Here is a 22,397-nt window from a genome sequence, read left to right as displayed (position 1 = left end):
CCCACCGCACAGATCCCTTCTGCAGAGGCTGCACTGGGCTGCCAGTGTCAGGAAAGGAAGGAGAGTTTCGACATCAGGCCGGTCTTCCACCCACACCGGAACTAGGGTGCAGGCCTCAGCTGCCTGCACCCTGTCCTTACCCACAGCCTCAGCCCAAAGTCTGGTGTTGGTGTGTGGCAGGGCAGCTGCCAGGCTGGGCCAGGGCTGGCCCTCTGGTCTCAGGCTCCCTATTGGCAAAATAACTAACGACTTCTTTTGATCTAGAAGTTCGAGCTGCGTCTGTGCAGGGAGGGCCGCCTCTCGCTGGGGCAGGCGGCTCCGTGCTCTCTGGGATCCCTTCGCCACTCCGCCCTGTGGGGTCATCAGGTCACTGTTAAGTCCTTGGCTCTAGAGCAGCTCGAAGGCCTCTGAATGTCCAGAACTGGACACTAGGCCACCCTACCCTACGGCAGCCCACTCTAGCCTCTACCTTCCTTGTAAAGGGCTCTCCCCTCCCCCAGTTTCTTCAACCCAAATCTAAGGGCACGTTCTCTCGCCAGGCCCCTCCTAACTTGTGCAGTCTTGGACACACCTCTCCGCCCTCTTTTTCCCAGGCTACACTCCCTGGCTGTCCTCTGAACATGCCATAGACCTCCCTGTGGACCCTCCCTGTGGACTCCTACTTCTCTCTTGTCCCCAAGTGGGACCCATTCCTGGTGGGCCGTGTTCTTCCTCTCTTTGTATTTCTTCCCTGGACAAGCAGTGGCCCCTAGCCTGTCTCTGCCTCCTATCCTGTGCCTCCCTCCCTGCATCATGGCTGTCCCTCGGCACTTGTTCTATAGCCCATCCTCATCACCAGGCCTGTCCAGAGCCTCCAGGGACCTCCCAGAGCCTATCCAAGTTCAGATCCCACGTCCATTTGTATCTTCATCACTATGTGCGCCCCAGGCTCTGGGCCAGGTTTAGCCTGCTTTTCGGGGCCTCCCAGGCAGCTCCTTCCCACAGTGCTCCTAACCTAAGCCACTCCTGACTGCCTGGCCATTCCCTGCATCAGGAAGCTCCTTCCCGATTCCCCACCCTAATGCCACCTGCATGCCCAGCTCAAGGGCCTTTCCCTCCCAAGCCTCAGCCTCTACCTCCAGAGCATCCCAACCCCAGCAGCCTTCCTTCTCCACCTGCCACGCTGTGCTCTGCATGTAGGCTGCTCACCCCTGCCCAGCAGAGCACTGCATGGAGTGGACAGCAACAGACATCCCGAGGGTCCTGGAGGGCCAGGATGTGGGGGAACCGAACTTGAGCAGAACCTCCATATAAAGGCCCAATGCTGAGGCATCTCTTGGGCCCCAGGGACCCCGAGAGAGGGCAGCGCAGCAAGGCAAGAGAGGAGGTGGAAGCCAGGCAGGTCCAAGGGCCCAGAGGCTGCTGTGTGACCCCAAGAGCAGAGGCACTTGTCTGACTGCTCGGAAGGTGTCCTCAGCACAGTGCCTGGCGAGCCGGGGTACCCAGTCAGCCAGCCCACATGGGGACACCGAGGACCGAACTGCAGGCACACCCTCCTGCTTCCCTGGACAGCAGGCAGAAGACCCCTCCTGCTCCCCTCGGAGGGAAGGATGAACTGGGGGTGGGGGTGGGAGAGCAGAGCAGTGGAGAAAGGGCTGGGCCCGGGCAGGCTGGCCCCGGATGCCTGCCGCCGCCACGGGGGGACCCGCTGCCACCAACACCCTCTCCCCTCAGACCCCGGCCCGGTGGTAGTTGGAAACGGTCATCAGGCACAAAGAATCAGACACAGCCAAGTCAGGCACCATTTTTTATAAAAACGAATAGTCTCATTTTCCACTCTTTAAAATCACATTCAAAAATCGGCAAAGGAACGCCCCGGGGAGCGAGTAGATGGGAGGGGAGGGCGCGCCAACCCAGCCCCGGGGGGGAGAGGGCGCGACACCACACACGGCAGCGTGACTGGCACAGGGGGCATGCGGCGGGCGGGGTGGCGCCCCGTGGGCAGTGGCACTGACGGGACATGGGGCTATGGGGCTCGACAGCCCGGGGGGAGCACACTGACCGGCCAGGGGTGGCGAGGGCTGGCCCCACCCGGCCCCTCTCGCTGTGCTGCCCGGCCTGTCCATGCTGCTCCCCTCTGGTCCTGGGCAGACGAGGCCTGGCCCAACCCAAGAGGGGGCGGGCAGGGGACCTCGGGGCCAAGCGAGGCCAGTGTACCACAGCCCACAGCTGCCCTTCTGTGGTCCCTGAGCCCGGGCCCTTGGGGTGGGAGGGCGGCGGGACCTGCTGCCAAGGCCCACCCTCCCGACCGAGCCCCTCGGCGGCCGCAGACTGTGGGGATGGAGGCAGCCAGTGACACGGGTTCTTCCCAGGCAAGGGCACACAGACTCAAGTCGCTGTGGTGAGGCCCTGGGGTCAGGGAGATCACGGGCCCCTCCTCCACCAACCGGCTGGAGGATGGGACAGTGCAGGACTGTGCCCCTGGCGCAGGAGGGGCTGCGGTGGGAAAATTCAAGTAGTGCCCCTGTGCTGCGGCCTCCCCCGGGGAGGGGGGATGCGGGGCCACCCTCAGAGCACAGCCCAGAGCCTGAGGGGGCACAACATGGTGTGGCATCGTCCCCGGGGAAGGGCTGGGCGGGCCGCCGGGGCTGCCGCTCTCCGCACCCCCCGCCCCCCACAGGAAGACACTGGGAGGGGAGGCCCCCGGAGGGTCAGGGCTGAGGGCGGCTGGACAGTGGCTGGGTTGGTGGCAGCAGGAGCCAAGGCAAGCGGGCCCCCCCCCTGGGGGCTGGGCCAGGCTGGGGCCACAGGAAATCACAATAATTACAAAATAAAACCTTTTCCGCTTGGCGGGAAAACAAATAATAAAAATCCGACAAAATAAATTAGAGGTTTATAAAAGGCGGGCGGGTCAGAGGCCGTTGGCGCTGCCGCGCTGGACCAGCGGCACCTTGCTCAGCTCCACGACCGGCGAGCGCGGCTTGTTCTTCATCTTGGGCACGCGCTGCACCAGCTGCTGCGCCTCGCGGTATGCGTCGCGCAGCTCCTTCTTCCACTGCACCAGCTCCGGGTCACTCTGCGGGCGCCCAAGGGGGTGTCAGGCGCGGGGGAGGGGTGGGGGGTGTAGGTCCCCCCCACCCAGCTCGTTTCCCCCGCCGACCCCCCCCCCCCACCGCGGGCCGGGCTGCACTCACGTCGCACTGTAGCACGAACTGTTTGCCGCCGCGGATCTTGAGAAGGAGGCACTTCCGCTCCTTGATCTGCGTCTCCTCCACCGACTGGATCTCCTCCATGGTCAGCAGGCTCTGCTGCAGGCCAGGCGGGGCGGGCGGGGCGGTGAGGATGGGGGCCAGCCCCCCAGCCGGCCGGGCCAGCCACCGCGCTCTCAGGGGAGCCCCCCAGCCCACCGCTTACCGGGGCCTCGCCCTCGCCCCGCCACTCCAGCCGGTTGGGGAACAGGTAGAAGTACCGCCGCTGCCACTGAGTCAGGAAGGGGTTGCCCATCTTGGACATGTAGCCGTGCATGATGCAGTCCTTGCCCAGGGCGTAGTCTGATGACAGCGAGAGGCGGACTCAGCCAGGCCGGCCCAGGGCGGGATCCCCGCAGGGCACCGCCACCACAGATGGCTTCCCGTGACCTCAACCTGGGCCTCGCCTGGTCTCTACCATGAGCAGGGGGTGCCCACCCCACCCGCGGCGGCCCTGAACCCTCACCTTCCTCCCCGGGCGGCCCTGAGCCCTCACCTTCCTCATGGCCCAGCTGCTTGTTTTTGGTTTTCTTGCGGGCCTCCATTCGGTCTGTCTCGGCGTTGATGGTGTCGAAGACCGTTTCTGCCACCTCCTGCTGCCACCGCTCGGAGATAGTGAGGGGAAAGTTGCGGTAGAGCTCCTGGTCGCTGTCCAGCAACTTCGGTGAGCAAACAGGACAGGGACAGCCGTCAGCCTCGGGCCTGCCCAGCCCCAGGGGTCCCAGGTTAGGGCGGGGGGGGGGGGGTGGAGGGGGGCCAGGAGGGGCCGGTCTGGTCCAGCAGCCTCTCCATGCCCATGCCAGGCATGTTTGGGGAAGAGGAGCCTGAGGCCAGGCCAGGCAGGGGCGAGCCAGGTACCTTGATTCCTTTTGTGTCCTCCTCATCAAAGGAGCCAATGTCAAAGGCGTCAGCAGCGTTCACCTCCCCTCGAGGAGGGATCAGCGGGGGAGGGTACTGCGGCAGAACACGGACTGGGCGTCAGCACGGAGTAGGGGCTCCCAGGGACCCGCCCGGCCCCAACCCAGGCTGGTACCTTCTGCAAGAAGACCATCTGCCAGTCCAGGGAGCGGAAGAAGGGGCTCTCCTTCACCTCCTGGGCCCTGCAGAGAGATGCGGGGCATTAGGCCAGGGGTCACGTCTGGGCACTGGAGCAGGTAGCCCCGGTGAACTCCCAGGTCAGCCGTTCTTTGGCTCTGTCCCCTTGGGGAACTTCCTTAAACTCTAGCCTGTTCCCTCAACTCTAAAACAGGGAGAGCAACAGTTCCCACACCACAGCGCTGCTGGGAGCTTTCACATTTATAAACCTTGAAACATCACGCCCAGCAATTGGTAAATGGTTTTTGTTGTTGTTTTTTTAAGATTTTATTTATTTGTCAGAGAGAGCGAGCGAGTGTGCACAAGCAGGCAGAGTGGCAGGCAGAGGCAGAGAGAGAAGCAGGCTCCCCGTTGAGCAGGGAGCCTGATGTGGGACTCAATCCCAGGACCCTGGGATCATGACCCAAGCCAAAGGCAACGGCTTCAACGACTGAACCACCCATTTACGCATCCCGTAAATGTTTAATAAACACCAGAAGCTCTCGTCATCATCATTACCGTAACCATCTTTGTTTCAGGGGCCCCTTCTGGAAGCTGGCCCCAGCTAGCTCCAGCAGCCCTGCCCCCCGAGAACACACGAAAGGGCTGGTCACACCCCCACCCTGCAAGCAACTCAGAGGATACTGGCCCCAGGAGGGGGCCCCGGTGGTGGGACACAGGCCTCATCCTCAGGCCAGCCTAGTGACGTGCCCGTACAGCCTTGGCAGGGAAGACAGGCCTGGGACAGGGGCCCCGGCCCCAGACACGCACCCTCGGCCCAGACAGCCCAGTCTCCGGTTGACATCCCTCTGCAGCAGCCCCTCCAGCAGGGAACGGAGCTCGGGGGAGAAGGAGTCGGGCAGCTCCACGGCCTGCAGGGAGGAGCGGACGTTGGCAGGGGCCGAAGAAGAGTCCTGGCCCCCGGCACAGAGAGACAGCGCCCAGCTTCCTCACTCACCCCAGAAGGCGTGTCTGTTCTGACAACACAGGGATGGGGAGCCTCTGGGGCAGGAGGCCAGAGTAAGGATGAGTGGCCCGAGTTTGGTGAGAACCGAGAGTCCACGGCCCAGACACGCACAGGAGACCCCAGCCCCACCGTGGCCCCCCGTGGACTCCACCCAGCCTCCCTATACTCACCATCGTCAATGTCATGCGGTCAATCTCATGCTTATCTTTGGTCTTGTGCTGCCGGAAGGGACTGTGCCTGGACAAGAGACACAAGATCAGAGGACAGGAAAGGGGAAACTGAGGCAGGCAGCAAGAATGATTCTCATCTAACGTCAGGGATGGTGCCACCCTAACCCCCAAGCAGTGGAGGCACCCCTCCCCTAGGCCGCCCCCTGGACTGGGGAAGAGGTCCTCTCCCACCACCCGCCTGGGAAAGCCCACTCACCCCCGCAGCAACTTGAAAAGCATGCAGCCCAGGGAGAACCAGTCGGCACTGCTGTCGTAGGCCACGCCCTTCTGCAGGACCTCGGGGGCCATGTACCCGTGGGTGCCCCTGTGGAAGCAAGGGGACCGTAAGTGGGTCGGGCCGAGGGCGCAGGAATGGAGAGTGGGGGGCCGGGCACTCACACGCTGGCGTGGGGCTTCTTCTTGGAGAAGTCGCAGGCCAGGCCCAGGTCTGAGATGCGCACATGGCCGTGCTCGTCCAGAAGGATGTTCGCTGGCTGTGGAGGAAGCCTAGTGAGCAGCCTCCGGGGCGGCCCAGGACCGAGTGTGGCCAGGCAAGACGCCCGTGAGGGTCAGGTCACTCTAGAGGGATCCGGGTGTCCAGGGATGAGGCCCTGGGCGAGGCCTTCTCCTTCCCCCCCGTGACCACCTGAGGCAACGGGGTTGGAAGGGAGCGGCCGGCTGGCCTGTCCCCGCAGGCCCTGTGCCAGCTGCGCTGCAGGGCCGGGGTGGGGGCCGAAGCCTCACCTTCAGGTCCCGGTAGACGACGAAGCGGTTGTGCATGTGCTCTAGGCCCAGGATGATCTCGGCTGCGTAGAAGCGCATGTCGGCCTCGGAGAAGACTCCATGCTGGGACAGGTGGTAGTGCAGGTCCCCGCCTGCGGAAGGCAGCCCCGAGAGGCACAGGGGCAGCGCTCAGCTCCCTGGCAGGCCCCCAGCGCCGGGCGGGTGGGGTGAACCTGGGCCCAGGCCCTGCACTCACCGTTCATGAGATCAAGGATGAAGCTGAGCTTGTCCGGCGTGTGGAAGGCGTATGACATGCAGACGATGAACGGGCAGTCCTAGGAGGACAGGCGAGGGGAGTGAGTAGAGCCACGCCTGGCTCGGGACCGAAGGCTGCCGCGGTGACAGGCCCGGGCCCTCCCAGCTCACCCCAGTGCTGACAAGGGACAGCATGATGCGCTCATTCAGGGCCAGGGTCTCCCCCTGCTTCATCTTGATACGCTTCTTATCCAGACACTTCATGGCGTACCTGGTGGGGGGGGGAGGAGGGGGTGGGGGGAGGGGCGGGGGGGTGCAGGTCAGTCAGTCCACATGCTCCTTCGCTCCTTTGGTGCAGAGCCCAGGGCTGCCTCTGGGAGTCAGCAGGGGCAGGAGGCAGTCCTTGGGGCTCTCACAGTGAAAAGTAGACACTGCGACAAGCCTAAGACCCATCGGAATCAAGACAGAGCGATGGCAGGAGAAAGTGCTGGAGAGTCGGGGCTCTGGGGGCCTGTGCAGCGAGGAACAGCACACCCGGGATGGAGAGGAACAGGAGCCTTCGCAGAGAGCCCCACGGACATCCCCAGGGGCCCTCCCTTCCCGCAGGTGTCCCACTTGACCCTGGCTCCGAGCCGGCGCTCACATCTTGCCCGTGTCGGCCTTCCGGCACCCGTACACCTCGCCGAAGCCGCCCCGCCCAATGATGCGGTGCACACTGAAGTCGTTCATGGTCAGCTGTGGGGGTGGTGACAGCAGGGGTCACTGTGGGCTGCCCAGGCCCCACCTTGGGGCGAAGACACCCAGGCAGCAGGGGGCCAGTCCCATGCTGTAGGAGGGAGGCATATGCAGGGGCCCCCCGTTCACAATGCACTTACCTACCCAAGCCACCCCCACTGGGACCCCAGCACAGACCCCCCCCAACCACCACCCTGCGGGCTGAGGGACAGACTGCCTTGCACCCCGCAGGCCTGGGGAGGACAGCGGGGAGGAGGGAGCACAGTCCTCCACGGCCACCACTCCACTCACATGGATGTTGAGCTCCACGTTCTTCCACTGACAAAACCGTGTGAATTTATCACTGTAAGAAAAGACCCAGGGTTCCAATGAGATTCAGAAAGTGGGCCAAATGGTGCCAGGAGCAAGCCTGCCCCATATCATGGCCTGCTGGCCCGAGCCTCCGTGTCCCCTCCCAGACTGCCTAGGCCTAGCGATGGCCCAGGTGAGGCCTGGCCACCTGCCGTCAGGTTTCAGGTAAGCCTGGAGAAGAGGGCCTCCGGTCTGATCCAGATCTCCTGCTACCACAGCTCTGACAGTGCTCAGCTCATCCCAGCTTGCATGCCTCCGGCAATGCAGCACTCACTCCCCCGAGGCTCCCACTCCACAGCTGGGCAGCTGGGACCTCAGAAAACTGTTCTTTCCATCAGGCTGAAGTCGGCTTACAGCTCTCGCCCCGCAGGCTGGCTCCGGCCATGAGGGTCACAGTGGAGGACACTGTGTCTTTTTGCGCCCACCCCTACTGTCACGCTGGTATTTCTCAGCCTAGATGGGCCCAGCAAGGTGCTAAACAGTCCTCGAGAGGAAAAGACACTTAGGTGGTCCCTTGCTCCCTGGGGAGTCACCCGGGACAGGCTCGGAGATATCTGTTGCCAAGAAGGCCAGGCCGGGAGCGCGCAGGACGTGACGGCTAGGAGCCTGTGTGACCTCTGAGGGTGTCTGCCCGGGGCCCCGAGACAGAAGCAGGCTGCCTGCTCTCCCGCACACCTTCCACACCTTCTCAGAACAGCCTCTGCCTCCCCTTCCCTCCTGCACGTGCCCTCTCACCTCTCGATGAATTTCTGGAACACGTCCCCTCGGAGGTTCTGACAGATCTCTTCAATGTACGGCTAAGGGAGGAAGCTGGAGTTGGTGACGGAGCCAGACCAGGAGCTGACCAGGCTCCGTGACCTCGGCTGCCCAAGGGCGACCCTGGCTCGGCCGGTAGGCAGCAGGGCAGAGACCCAGTACACACCTGGAAGAGATCCGGAGGCACCTGTTTCTTCACTAGGTGGCCCTGGACGTGCTCAGTGGCACTTTTCGAGAAGGGCTGGGGAAGACAGAGGCGGCTGTGAATTCTCCGCAGGATCCTTTCATCCCGCCCCAACACGCAGGCCGCTGAGGACCGGCATGTGGGTCTGGGCCCGAGGACAAGCAGGCCGGGGCACTCACATGCGAGCAGGCCAGCAGCTCCTTCATGATGTAGGTGTCGAAGACCTCCCGGCTGCGGGCCAAGCGCTCTTCCTCTGTCTCTAGCTTCTCGTATTTCTTGATCTAGACGACAAGACCCACACAGGTGACACAGAGGCGCCAGCGCCAGGCATCTTGCAGATTCAAACAAAAGCAGCTCAACCCCCACCCCTCTCCCCAGGCCACAGGGGCCTCACCTCCTCATAGAACTCCACTAAGGGCTTGGCCTCCTCTAGGTGTTTCAGGCAGAAGTCTCGGAAGAGCAGGTACCCTGAAAGCAAGGGTGTCAGGTCACGCGGAACCGTGCCCCTCGGAGGCCTTCCCATCACGGTGGGTAACAAGGGCAGAACCGGGCAAGGATGATGGCCCGAGGCAGGGACTGGGCAAGATTCTCAGTTCCAGGGTGAGGGGTGCCTGCGTCTCCAACCCCCACACCCAGAATCTGCTTCCTCGGGGCGTGGCTAGAAAGTGACGTGCCCTCTGGGGAGGCAGAGGCTCGGGGCTGGCTTGGGGCTGGCTGGGGGCTGGTTCTGGCCACCCACCCTCTTGCTGTAGCCCCGGACCTGCACCTCCTGCTCGGGGGCAACACGCCCAATGGGCAGGCTGCGTGGGTGCTGATCCCTGGGTCGGGCCAGCCACAGCAGGGGGGAAGCAGTCTCCCGGGGTGGGGGGGCCTCTCCCTGGACACCCTCCCCCCCCACCCCCAGTATCTGGCTGACTTTCACAGCAGCCCTGAGAAACGGTTATAGAAACAGACTTCCGGGAAGCCTGTCAGGTGAGCATGAGTAGAACCTGGGGCTCTTCTACCCACTGGGAGGTCCTGGGAAAGACAGGCTGGGGGAGACTGGGAAGGTTAAGAGGTGGGGCAAGCTACGAGAAGGGCTTAGGAGGCCTCCCCCTTCCCTGGGCAGGTTAGGCCTCACCCTCCCAGGGAACGGGGGCCTGAGGCCTGGTCCCAGAGCAGCCCTAAAGGTTCAAAGCAGAAGTAAGGGCCCACTCCTCCAGGCTGACATAGGGGACCAGGCTTGCACTGGTGTCTTCCAGGGGCACTGCCTGTGGATGTCTACCAGAGCACACAGCCATCACCTCCAGTAAGGGTGGCCTGGCCTTCAGGTAATTTGTGACGTGGGTTTCCCAGTGGGCAAGGGGCTTTCACTGAGACTGCCTCATCCGGCCCTGCATCAGTCCTCGGTAGCAGGGCTTCTGAGTCCTAATTTCCAGGTGAGGACACCAAAAGGCTCACAGATGTGAAGCGATGTGCTCGAGGTCACACAGCATAGGCCAGGGACCCAAACTGTGCTTCCTGAAAGACTGACCCCCCAAAACTGACCTCCAGTGCCTGATCTGGCCATGTCAGGACAGGCCACTCCCATATCAGAGCTGAGATCCTGCTCTCTGCCAGGCCACATCAGGGCCAAGCTTCCCTGAGACCCACCCCACCCCACTCCTGCCCCGTGGGCCAGGTCTGCAGCCAGTTCACCAGCCCCCTGGAGGGGGAGGAGAAGGAGGATCTCAGGGGCCAGCCGGAGCAGGTTGATCACAAAGAGGGCCCATGGGGGCGGGGGCGGCGACCACAGCTCGCCAGGCGCCACAGGAAGGGCCCCGCCCCTTCCTGTCAGTTCTACCAACGGCCCAAGCAGCTGTGCCTGCGCCAAGGGGAAGCTGCAATTCTCAAAAACAAAAACCCCAAGGAGGAACTTCCCCGGCAGCCTGGAAGGTCGCTGGGCCCCCACCCCCTTCACGGGGCTCCCGGGGCCGACAGCCAGGGGCTAGGAGGCACGATGGGTCCTGGGCCCAGAGCAGTCCTGCAGCCAGCCTGGGAGATGGGGCGCTCGCAGCTGCCCTGCCCCATCAGAGAAGGAGGCCAACCCTGGCCGGCCCCTGAAAACAGAGGCTTGCCAACGGGGGTGGGGTGGAGGGGTTCGGGGGGAGTAGGAAAGCAGCCTTAGGGGGTCCTCCTGCCCCCACTCCCCAGTGCCAGGGCAGCTGGACAGGGGTGGGAAGTCCTCGGGGTCGCCAGAGCTCCTCACGTACTCACCCAGCTTCTGGGAGAAGATCTTCTCGAAGGTCACCTCGCCCCGGTCCTCAAGGTACTTCTGCATGACACTGCGGATACTGAGAGACGGGGGGCCTCGGTGAGCTAGAGCCCCCGGGGCTCCTGCCAGGCCCACCAGGCCTGCTGGCCGGGTAGCCCATGGCTTCCTCTCCCGGAATGCATACTGTCACCGCTGCCTCCAGGAAGGCAAACACCAGCCTGGGTCTGGTCACCACGCTCTGTCCCTCAAAGCCAGGCTGGCCAGCGTGGCTGCTCAGAAATCGGGTCCCAGCACTGCCTCGTGCCGACCCGGCCAAGCCCCAGAGACCGGCCTCACCCTCAGCAGGTGATGGATACCCCAGATGGGGCCCGACCTGACCGTCCTGTCCTGCTCGACCGCCAAGAGGGCCAAAGGGCTGAGACACAGAAACGCTGCAGCCCAGACGAAGCTCAGAGAGCTAAGGGGAAACAGAGTCACCAAAGTCCCCAGATTCTAGGACTCCACTAGCTCGTGTGTCCAGCACAGGCAAATCTATGGAGGCAGAAAGCAGACTAGTGGGTGCCCAGGGCCTGGGGGAGAGGGTAGGAGTGACCGCTAACAGGCACGGGGTTTCCCTCTGGGGCGATGAAATGCTCTGGAATGAGGCAGCCCAAGGGCGGCACAATGCCAAGATGTACTAAAGTCCATTGGATTCTGCACTTTAAAATGATGAATTTTATGCTGTGTGAATCATATCTCAAAGTTTTTACACAGTAAAAAAGCAACAAAAGCCAAGCCTCAGTTCCTGGGTCCTGAACATCTGATTTAAACCTGTGCCCCCTCTCCCTGGGCTGCCTGGGAGGGCTGCAGGGGAGAGACTGGCCATTGTGACCACGAGACCCCAACCCAGCACGCCCCACCCGAGAGCTCACCCTCAACACAGAGGACCATCTGGGCAGGTGGCCTGGGGCTATGCCTCATGTCTCAGTGGTGCACTGCTGTCCCCTCCTGTCCCCTTCCTCCTACCTGCTGTCCCTCCCCCCACTCTCCCGGGCCACCTGCAGTCCGGCCTGATCAGCCTGCCTGTCATGCTGGCCAGCTGTAACCACTCTGGGCTCCTGAGGAACACTCCAGCCCCGTACCAGGGACCAAGCTGGGCCAGCGCACCTGAGGCCACGCCATGCTCACAGCCCTGAGGCCATGTGGGGCCACCGGCAGGCCACTGACAAAAGACACAGCAGCTGGCGAGGACCAGGAAGAGAGAGTCCGGGCTCTGCGCCCCCACCTCACTGCATCCCTCCTGGAACCCAGCTCAGGTCACCAGAGCCTGCTGCCCATCCTCTGCTAGAAGGTTCCACGCACCCCTGCCATCCAGGCAGGCCCTCCCAAGGAGCAAGTTCTGCTTCTGTGGCTCTGAGACATTAGATGGTGCATGACAAAGCCTGATGGAAGCCACGCGGGCAGAGAAGAGTGTTCTGGGCCGTCGGGAGACGCTGCGTGGAGGAGGAACCGCACTGGGTTCCTCCATGCAAACAGGATGTGAACAGGTGGCAAAGCCTGGGACAGAGGGGGGATGTGGGGACAAGCAGGGGAAGACCTCGCCAAGGGTGAGCAAGAGGCTATGAGGCAGGGGGCGGGGCTCGGTCCGGGGCAGACGGAGTTCACTGGAGGCACCCGGACGAGGAAGTCCAGGTGCGGAAGGCGACAGGGACGACCCGCAGGGAGGGGGAGAAACAGCGCGGGCGGGAGCGGGCTCCGCCGTCCGGCGGGCGGGAGAACGGACCAGGCCAGACGGACAGCAGGCCGCCTGCCAGGCATGAAGGGGTGTCTGAGGCAAGAGCGCTACGGGCAGGGCCGGTGTGGCCCAGGGACACTGCCCAGCCCCTGGGACGGGGCTCGAAGGCGGGGGACCCCTGCCCTTTTCCCCTCGGCACTCTCCATCACCTTCCTCCTCCCAGCCAAGGGCCAGTGGCTTGGTGGCCCCACGCCGCCTGAGCTGGTTCCCTGGGGAAAGCAAGAATGGCCTCTGCCACGTGCCGCGGCGGCTCAGAGGCCGGGAGGTGGCCCAAACCAGCACACCTTCCCCTCCGGAGTGCCACACACCAGCTCACACCCACCAGCCACTGACCAGAACACATCTCTTTGGCTCTGCCACATTCAGGAGGCCCACTCTGTGCTTCACACATGGCAGGAGCTTGAAAACCCTGCCCCAGGGCCTGCAGATCAGAGACTAGAGCCCTACAGGTCTTTGCCCCGTGAGGGAGCACACAGGACCTCCTTTTGGGAGGACAGTGGGACCGGCCTGGGGGGTGTGGGGTGCAGCAGAGCAGCAGGGGTCCAGAGCAGGCGGAGAAGGCCCGGCAGGGTCTAGAGACCAGGCAGCCCAGAGTCAGAGTCTAAGCTCGGAGCCCTGGGACCCCACAAGGGACCAGTGCTTGAATTCCACCTGTGAAGTGGACCGGGAAGGCGGGGTCCTCCCTGCCCCTTGGCTCAGCTCTTGGCGCTGCACATCTGCACCCAATTCTGGGTTTGGGGACATTCTGGCCTATGGGAGGGGATGGACAAAGCAATAAAGAGGGACCAAAATATCAGATGGTGGTCAGGTGCGCTAGGGGGGACGCCCAGACATAGGGGTACACACGACAGGCCAAGTGACTCCAGCCCCTGAAGGGTGACCCCACCAGCCCGCTGGGCTCAGCCCCTGCCGTGAGCACTGGGAAGCCCGCCTGAGCCCCGCACTGGCTTCCTGGGAGCCAGCGAGACTGACAGCCACTCAGCGAAGACAACAGAGCAGGAAAGCCCACCACTGCCCCCCCCCCCAGGACCCGGTGGCTCTAAGAAGAACCAGGGACTAGATTTGCCAGGGAAATGCACTCTTTACAAGGGCCTGCAGACGAAGGAGCTGGGACAGTCGCCTCTCAGGGAGCCGGCCTCTGGCACAGCCTTCTCCCTTCCCAGTGACTCTGCTGGGGGCTCAGCCCAGGGAAGAGCAGAAAGTGGGGCCCGGGGTGGTGGTGGGGTAGCAGGCCCCGCCTCCCTCCCGAAGCTGCACGGACGGCCACGGCTCTCTCCCCAGCTCACAGCACTTCACTTTCTTCCTTAAAAAGAAAAAAACTGTTTTCTAAATAAAATAAACAACCCCCCCTCCCCGCCATCCAAACACAAGATCAGACCGAACAGAGCCCTTGCATGGAAGGCCCCAGAGTGACGACATCAGGGCTTCCTGTCTGCTCTCCTGGGGCTGGCAGCCGAGGGAGCCGGCAGGTCAGAAGAACGTGTTATGGGACACACTCGTGCCAGGGTGGCAAGTACAGGCTGGCACAACCCAGGGTGGCCTCCTGGGCTGGGTCACCTCCGTCTCCATCACCCGCCCCGATACTGGGGGAGTCTAGAGTGGCGACGAGCCCAGAGCAGCATTCCTGTCCCCATCCAGGCCAGCGACTCTGATAGCGAGGAGCACGTGGCTGCCGGGTCAGCTCTGGGGGATCAGCCGAGCCCAATGCCCGCCTCCATCCCCACCAGAAGGACCCTGAGGCTCCCTGGCTCTCTGGGGGAAAGGCCTGAGGCCTGAGCTCTGAATGGCTCTCCCCGGCCTCCCGCCCCGGGGGGCGGCCAGGCCTAGTCACAGGCTTTAAGAGCGCAGTTTCCCCATTTGTGAAATGAGAATGTCAACAAAAGCTGAACTTGCTACCACCACGCTGGCCACTGCAAGAGCCTGCGAGGACACAGCAGCGGAACTGTCCCAGGATGCCAGCCTTGCTGTGAGAGCTGTCAGCTCACGTCCCTCCTGGACGCGGCCCTCCTCCTGGGAGCCCACGGCCTGTGCCGCTTCTAGAACATGATCCTGAGCTACTTGGTCTTTCTTGGTCGGGTCTCTGCTCCACAGCTCCATGTGCTATGGCCGGGGGCCTCCCGAGTGCCCTGGCGCGTTCTAACCAGGGCTGGGGCTGGTAGCACTCCCCGGGGCAGGTGCATGGTGCCAGGCCCCTCTGCGCACAGACCAGCCTCACATGCTCACGCCGATATGCCTTGGGGGCTTGGGGGGGGTGCGCAGAGCCCGGCACGTGCCCCAACAAAGCAGCAAGAGCCCCTCGGCAGGAGGGCCCGTCCTGCCACGACAGGGAGCCGCCAGATCTCGCTGCCCACAGCCAGGGCTGTTCGCTCCGGCCCCAGCTGCTCTAAGAAGCAGGTCAAGCTTGACGCTGAGGGAGAAAGCATGTCGTCCTCCCTCCCAGCCCGGAGTGTGGGCAGGGGTGACAGGATAGCAGGCAGGAAGGTGGTGAGGGCTGTGGGGGAGAACTTCCGGTAGCTTCTGGAACCACGTGGTTCAGAAGAAAAGCAAGGCCCCTTGCTCTGTGGCACACAGGCCTGGCAAGATGATCTGGGCCCTCACAGGTGACTTCCACCCGGGGTCACAGACGGTAGCTCGAGTGTGGACCGGGAGGGACAGCAGGGGTCAGAAGCAAACACACTCATCTTGCTGGTGAAGCCATCTCAGCTAGGAGCTGGGCGGCCCGCCCCCGCATCCCACCCCGAGTGCGGCCAGAAAACGAGCCCGCGTCCAACTCTCCCTGACAAAAGGCGTCCCCCTGGGCAGGGGCCTCCCGTCAACCTCTGCAGGACGGCTGGGGGCAGGGTCTCCGAGGACCCCAGATTCATGCCCAGCCTGCCTCTCCCTCTGTCCACTGCTAGTGCCACGGGCAGCGGGCAGCATCGCCCCCAGCAGGCTCCGGGCAGCTTTGGTTGGCACCTGGCAGGCTGGGGCCATGGTGGCCATGCTCCTGTGTGACAGGGACGCCAGGGTCGTGAAAGCCCAGGACGGCAGGTGGGCTCCAGGCCTGGCGGGTCTGAGCAGCCACCCTCTGGGACAGGCTGGTGAATGAGCCGGCCGAGCAGAGACCGTGGTGCGGCTTCTCTGTGGCATTTCCAGGAAACCAGGCACCGAGGTGGCAGCAGTAGGAGGAAGTCCCCTGGGGCTTCTTATTAATATTTCTCAATGACTCTCCCTGGGGCTCACACAGTGTCCTCGGAGCTTAGAGCTGAGAACAGGACCACGTATCAAGTCGGGTAGACCAAGCCCCGGGCCCAGGCAGAGACCACGACAGCCCCGGCGGCGCCCACACAGGCCCCCTGCAGATGCCCGACGGAACATCCCGGCTCCCACCGGTGCCAGGGCCCCAGAGCGGCTCCTGGCGGGGTGTGTGGAAGAGGACACGTGTGCTGGCAGCCCAGTCACACGTCGCGGCTTCTGTGCTAATGTGCCCGGAGCGCCACACCCTGCGATTTGCTGCTATTATGTGAAAACTCACCCAGAGCAAAGTTCCAGGCCTCCTCGGCCCCGGGTTCCCAGGAAGAGGCTGTCCCCTCTTCCTGGGAGCCCGGGACCCCGACCCCAACCCGGGTGGCCTCTGGGGTCCGAGAATGCCCCACTCAGCCATGGCGGTGCTGAGACTTGAACACCAGAAGGCTCGCTTGTGAAACCCTGCCCTCTGCCCACACAAAGGCTACCCGCTGGGGCATCAGCGATGCCGAGAAGGCAGGTTACTGCTGTGGGAAAAACTGCAGCCAGACAGGTCATTTTTAGGGTCTCTTGCTGGAAACAGATCAGCAGTAACTCGAATGCAAGTCTGTCTTACGGGACTAGCAGAGAGGACAGTGGCCCCTGCGGGTCACGGGAAGAAGGGGACAGGTGTGATGGAGGCTGTGCACTCCCCAGAGCCTCTCACGAGCTCCCGGCTGCTGCTGTTTGTTCCGAGGCAGGAGCATAATATCCTGGAAGCACCAGCGGCACGCTCGCGAGCAGCCCCTGGGTGCCCGGGGCGGGGAGGAACCGCCGGCTGCAGAGTGCCTACACCTGACGTCACCGGGAATTTACTACTAGGGATTGATCGTGCATTAATAGGACACGTTATTCCTGGTTTGACGGAGCCCAGATTCCCCTGCACAGATTCCAACCTGTGATGCTCCCACTCCCTTCAAATCGACTTCCTAAGGGAAGGGCGGGCAGGCGGGCGGGCAACGGATTGGCAGAACTGCGAAGCCCTCCGCTCTGGAAAGAACAGATGGGAACAGACGTCCCAGGGACGCATTCCTGAGGAAGGCAGGGGCTTCAAAGGCCCAGAGGGATCACCTTGTCCTGGGGATGGGGAGTTGAGGCGGAGAGCTACTACTGGGGTGGAAAGTTCTGGGCGAGGGATAAGGCTGGAAACGACAGGGTTCTTCTGGTGATGGAGAAGTGGAGGACGAAGGGAGGAAACCTTCCCCTGCTCGCCTTCTCCTCCCGCCCCCTCCGCCCACAAATCAAGGGCAGAAAGTGCTGGAGGCAAAGAGTTAACAGGAACGAAGAAGCAGCAGAGGAAGAGTGGCCTGGTCTGGGAGACAGGGAAGCCAGAAGGGGCAGGAAGGAGGAAATCCACGGTGGGGGAGGGACCAGGAAAGAGCCGAGAAAATGGGAGGCTGCAAGAGGCCCCCGGCTCCGACAAGCCACTGCTGGGGCTGCCGCTGTCACCAGGGAGAGCAGAGGCATCTCCTGGGACGGCCCTAGCGAGGCTCCTCAGCCAGGAGCCCAGAGATTAATTACACACGGTCTCCGTGGTCATATTAAGCAAATGACAGTAATTACAGGGCTGCTGCTGGTGGAGGGAGACAGCAGCTCCTTCGGGGAGAAGCACCGACCACAGGCCTCCGAGCGGAGGGAGCACGGACAGGGCGTCAGGGCAGGTCCGGCCCCCGGCCTTCCCGAGCTGGGAACGGAGGCAGGCGCACGCAGGAAAAGGGACAGGCTGGTACTGCAGTGGGCTCAGAAGCCGGGTCTCCTGTCTCCCAGCGACACAACACCGCCTCCTCCCACGAGAAGGCCGAGCAATGGGTCTGTTTCCTCGGATCCTCTAGGGTGACAGAAGGGGAGGACCCGGTGCCAGCTCAAAGTGGCACCATGCCTGCCCAGCAGCTCCTGCTCCTAGCCCTGGGAAGTCAGAGCGGATGCCAGCCCCAGCTCTGGGCCAAGCCACAACCTGGGCACCAGCGGCAGGGAGGCTGCCAAGATGGACCACCCCAAGGTGGGACCCGCTCCAAATGGCACCTTGTCACGGACAAACCACGGCCTTTCTCCCTGACCCTGACCTTGTGGGTAAGGGGAAGCTGGCTCCTCTCCGCTCTAGCTTAGCCAGAGCTGCTCTGCTCTGCCCCAAAGGACTGGGTGGGGGCTGAGCCCTGTGAACCAGGGCAGCTGACAGCCCAGGGGGCTGAGACCACGGAGCCCAGATCATGGCTCCCTGGGCAAGGGGTGCCAGAGGGGAGAGCAGACGTGTCCAGGGGTGTGTGCAGGAAATGAAGCATCACAAGGGGACCAGAGACCTGAGTTCAAGTTCCAGCTCACCTCCGGGTCTAAGTCTCGTGCCCTCCCCTAGCCTTGGTTGCTTCAAACATTAAACGGGAGCACACCATCTCCCAGGCCCGCTTCCCACAGTTGTGAGAAAAGTAAAATGGAGTAGCAACAGCTTTGGCAACGGGGAAGTGCCAGGCAAACGTGAGACACAGTCACCGTGACCTTCACAATGGGTCCAGTGGGCATTTGACCCACTGGACGTGCAAAGCACAAAGGAAAAGGTGGCATGTCCGCAGTTGTAGGAGAGGCCTGGCCTTAGCTCACCGACAGGGACTACCAGAGCCTCTTTCCATCTCACAGACGTGGTAATCTGTCCCACGGTGCCCTGTTCGATGGTGACCCCACGTGAGAACCCATGGCACCTGGCTGTCGCTCTCCTGCTGTTCCCCAAAAACTGCCAGCCTGCTTCCAGCAGTCACCTAGTCCTGACGTTTCTTGGGCAACTACTGCACGCAAGGCATGGCCTTGCCAACTTCACAGGTTGGCTTTTGGATCAACTGAGATGACAGATGTCAAAATAAATAATAAATTATTATAATTTCCACCATCCTTCCTACCAGCACCATCACTACCACAGATGGCAAAGGGGACAGGAAAAGAGGAACAGCTCGTTTCTCAGGGTTCTAACACCTGCAGAGCCAAGCCAAGGCGGGGCCCCATCAGGAGCAATGCATTCTGGGGAGAGATTACCCAAACAGAGAAAAGGTTCTGCCTGACACTTTGCAGAACTCCAAGGGTCTCAAGGCCACAGCCACCAAGGAGAGCCGTTGTGAGCCCCAGAAGTTGACTCCTAGCATCCCCCCCCCAGCTTCCTCCCTCGTGGCTTTGTCACTTCTGAACGCATTTTTGTTCTAACTGTCGCTGCTCCCTGGACAGCCCCCAGCTGACAGTCAGCCTGGTTCCTGTTTTGAGAAATCTGATTGCAAATGTCTTAAAAAAAAAAAAAAAAAAAAAGGGCCCTAACGGCCTTTTCAAAATGCAGACCAATTTTCCTCTCCCAGGGCTGGTGTTCAGTCAATCCGAAACCCAGTGAACAGGGCACAGAGAAGGGCGCCAGAGAGGTAGGCACAGCACTCCCTGCAGCTCTGGGCTCAGCCTCAAACACTCAGGGTGCCACAGGGTCCCAACCCCCCCTTTTACCCTATCCACATTTCACAAATGAGGAAACTGAGGCCCAGAAACAGGAAGAGACTTGCCCAAAGTCCCATGATAAGACCATGACAGCCAGGACAGGACCAGGCTCCCAGGCCAGCCAGGTTTCCACCAGGCCAACTTCCAGGCAAGAGCAATCGGGGCGGCGGGGGGGTGGGGGGGTGCACAGCTCCCACAGAGGCAGAATGGCCAGGCCCCCCGCACAGGCCCGCATGGAAGTAGAAGCCAGAAGCCCTCTGGTGACCGGGCGCCACCCCGGATCGCCTGTGACACCGGGCAAGCCACGCACGTCTGGGGCTTCAGCTTCCCCACCTGTTCCATGGAGACAAACACACACCTGTCCTACCTGCTCCCTGCCTACCTGAAGGCTCAAACAACAGGAAAATATGGGAGAAGCCATAAAATGCTGGCCAAGCCTCAGCCCTGGTCCGTATCCTGACCAGAACGTGTCTACATCTTGAACAGTCAAACTTTCATACCAGGTGTAGTGACATCGTTGTCTCACGGAGGGGTGGCAGCCGTGGTCCAGCTGCTGCAGAGGTGCGGGGATGTCCTCTAGCAAACAGCACCCACAAGGCACCAGAGGCGGCCCACCAGAGGAGGAATTGGAGGAGAGGGGCAGTGGGGGCCTGCCCCCCCACCAGGCTCGGGAACACACCACACCCTGCTCCCCACCACCACCCTGGCCCCCAAGGCACACTCGAGCCGGACCCCAAGCCCGTGAGCCAGCAGAAGGCTGGGGAAGACCGGGTAGACTTGCTGCCTCCCCCAAAACCCCGCACAAGTGCCGACCCAAGGGGGCCCAGCAATGGGGGTAGTGGAACCCAAGGCGGGGTGCCGGGAGTCGGGAAAGCAAAGGGATGGGTGATGGAGTCAGGCCAGGCAGACGGTGGCAGGCAGAGGAGGGGACCGCACGAGGACCGAGGGCCACAGACAGGGGCCGGGAGGGCAGCATGGGGCCCCGTGGGAGAGAGCAGGGGCGCGGGGCTGGCGGACGCGAGGGCAGGCAGCGTGCAGAAGGGAAGGAGGAAGCGGGGCAGGGGGCACTGCGCGGCTCGGGGGGCCAGGGGACCGGGGCGCTCGGGGTTCAGGTGCGCTGGGCCCGGGGCCGCAGGGGTCCGGTCGGGGCGGCCCGGCCCCGAGCGGAGGCTGGGGCACGGGGGGGGGGGGGGGGCGGTCAGGGGCCGCGGGCGCGGGGTTCGGGGCGGAGGCCCGGCCGCGGCCGCCTCACCTGGGCTCGGGCAGCAGGATCTTCTTGCTGGCGCGCGCGGCCGGCGTGGCCTTGCTCTTCTCCATGGCCATCAGGTAGCTCACGTCGGCCAGCACCGCCTCCAGGTCCGCCATCTTGGCGGCGGCGGCGGCCTCTCCCGCCGCTCGGCTCCGCTCCGCTCCGCTCGGCGCGCTCGGCCCGGCCCGGCCGCTCCGTCGGCCTCGGGCGCCGCCGCCCGCCTGGCCCCGCTCGGCGCCCGCGGCTCCGCTCGCCGCGGCTCACAGGCGGCGCCGCCCCATGGCGCCGGCTCGGGCCCGGCCCCGGCTCGCTCCGCTCCCGCCGGGACTGCAGTCGGGCCGCCGCCGCCGCCGCCGCCGCCGCCGCCACCGCCGCCGCCGCCGCCGCCCGCGCCCCGGAGCCGCCGCCGCCTCCGGCCCCGCCTGCCGCGCACAGCGCCAGCGAGCCCGCGAGGGGCCGGGCGCGCGGGCGGGCGGGCGGGCGGGCGGGCGGCGGCGCCCCCTGGAGGCCGCGCGGGCTGGCCCGAGCCTGACCCCCCGCGGCCGGAGCGGACCCTTTCTCAGACCTGACCCCGACCCCGACCCCGACCTGTGCTGTGACCCCGACTCCAGATCTGGAGCTCCCCGGGAAACCCGGGACATAAGAAGACCCTGGACCCAGACCCTGGCCACAACTCGGATCCCAACTCGGATCTGAGACTCCACAATGGACCCCCGGCCCTCACTCCAGACTTAACTCTTCAGAACGTGATCTCCAGGACTTGGACCTCAGCCCTTGGACATAACCCCTGACTTCCGGTCCTTGGTCGAAGTCCATAACCTGACATTAGACCTGGATACCATTCCTGACCCCAGCCTCCAGACAGGACCCCAAGCCCAGACCTCAGACCACTGTCTTAGATTCTGTGACCTGGGATCACAACCCTCACTCCACACTGACCTTGACACTGACCTCAGACCCCCAATAGGACCCCAGATCTAGTTTTTGGACCATATCCTCAAACACTGATTCCATCCTGGTTACTAACCCCAACTTTGATTCCCACCCTGGACCCAGACCATGGTCATGACCCTTAACCCTGGACTTGGAGACAAGGACCAGACCTGAACTTGGACCATCAACCCCAGACAAGCGCTCCAGACCCAACATCAAGAACTCTGTACACAGACCCAGGACCAGGACATCCAACTAGAGGCCCAGTCTGAACCTAGAACACTTAACAGGTCATCATGAACTTGGGACTTGACCACTGCAGGCAGGTTCCAGGCCTACCCTAGCCCCATCCTCACTCCTCCTGCTTTAGACCCAGCTTTTGCCCCAGGATTCCCATGCAGGAAAAAGGACCCCTTGCCAACCCTCACCATCTCTGGACCAGCTTGTGGACCCAGGTCCCTGGCCTGCAGCGCCAACCACCCATGAAATCTTAATGGAATCATCATGATTCCACAACATGGAAATCGAAACTCTCTCAGCCCGGGAGGACAAAGGAGTGTCAGTGCTGCCTGGTAAGGGAAACTCGCCGTCCTGAAAGGACTCGAGGAAGGGGTAGGGGGGGGATCCATGTGTCTCAAAGCAGCACCCCCATCTCATCTCAATATGCCCCTCTCTAGAGCCTTTCCTCCTCTGCTCTCCAGGATAGCAAGATTCCTTCTCAGTCCTTGAGTCTGAGCTGGAGGCCCATGTCAGTTTGTGGGCCAATAACCAGGACCCTTTTGCAAACAGAGCCCCCCTCTCTGTGCATTTCTCAGGTAACCTTCTGAGATCAGCATCAGAGCACATCAGAAATAATCAGGTCCCTTCTCAGTGGGTAACACTACCATCCCCCCAGATACACAGGTCAGAACTCCAGGCATCATCCTTGACAACCGACAATGCCCTAGTCTCCTGGCCTAATCTCTCACCACACCGCCTCGTCTGGCCTGAGAATCTTCTTAAAC

General features: G+C 62.9%; 1 protein-coding gene across 3 annotated transcripts; it reads right to left on the bottom strand.

The window, feature by feature from the left end:
- Positions 1 to 1,773: 1,773 nt before the first annotated feature.
- On the bottom strand, positions 1,774 to 20,800 carry GRK2 (G protein-coupled receptor kinase 2). Of its 3 annotated transcripts, none has more exons than XR_014316278.1 (22): positions 20,464 to 20,693; positions 10,717 to 10,793; positions 8,876 to 8,949; positions 8,661 to 8,762; positions 8,464 to 8,538; positions 8,277 to 8,338; positions 7,482 to 7,533; positions 7,099 to 7,190; positions 6,627 to 6,726; positions 6,457 to 6,535; positions 6,222 to 6,352; positions 5,877 to 5,971; positions 5,695 to 5,802; positions 5,439 to 5,505; positions 5,073 to 5,173; positions 4,261 to 4,327; positions 4,086 to 4,181; positions 3,724 to 3,886; positions 3,394 to 3,530; positions 3,174 to 3,287; positions 2,788 to 3,055; positions 1,774 to 2,137 (listed from the first exon to the last, which is right to left on the bottom strand). XR_014316278.1 is itself a non-coding variant. In XM_082748629.1 (22 exons), the coding sequence occupies exons 2-22, from the start codon at positions 20,574 to 20,576 to the stop codon at positions 2,891 to 2,893; spliced, it is 2,070 nt and encodes a 689-aa protein (XP_082604755.1). In that variant the 5' UTR covers positions 20,577 to 20,681; positions 20,751 to 20,800; the 3' UTR covers positions 1,774 to 2,890. The 3 variants fall into 3 exon arrangements, 2 of the variants coding, with proteins under 2 accessions (XP_082604755.1, XP_082604756.1); XM_082748629.1 differs by adding an exon at positions 20,751 to 20,800 and having other exon boundaries at positions 1,774 to 3,055; positions 20,464 to 20,681; XM_082748630.1 differs by having other exon boundaries at positions 1,774 to 3,055; positions 3,174 to 3,284; positions 20,464 to 20,694.
- Between the last annotated feature and the right edge of the window lie 1,597 nt (positions 20,801 to 22,397).

This window comes from Mustela nivalis (genome assembly GCF_964662115.1).
Source record: "Mustela nivalis genome assembly, chromosome: 9".
In the NCBI taxonomy this organism is placed as follows: Eukaryota; Metazoa; Chordata; class Mammalia; order Carnivora; family Mustelidae; genus Mustela; species Mustela nivalis.
The sequence above is the reverse complement of the archived record's forward strand: the minus strand, read 5'-3'. Positions and strand labels throughout refer to the sequence as shown.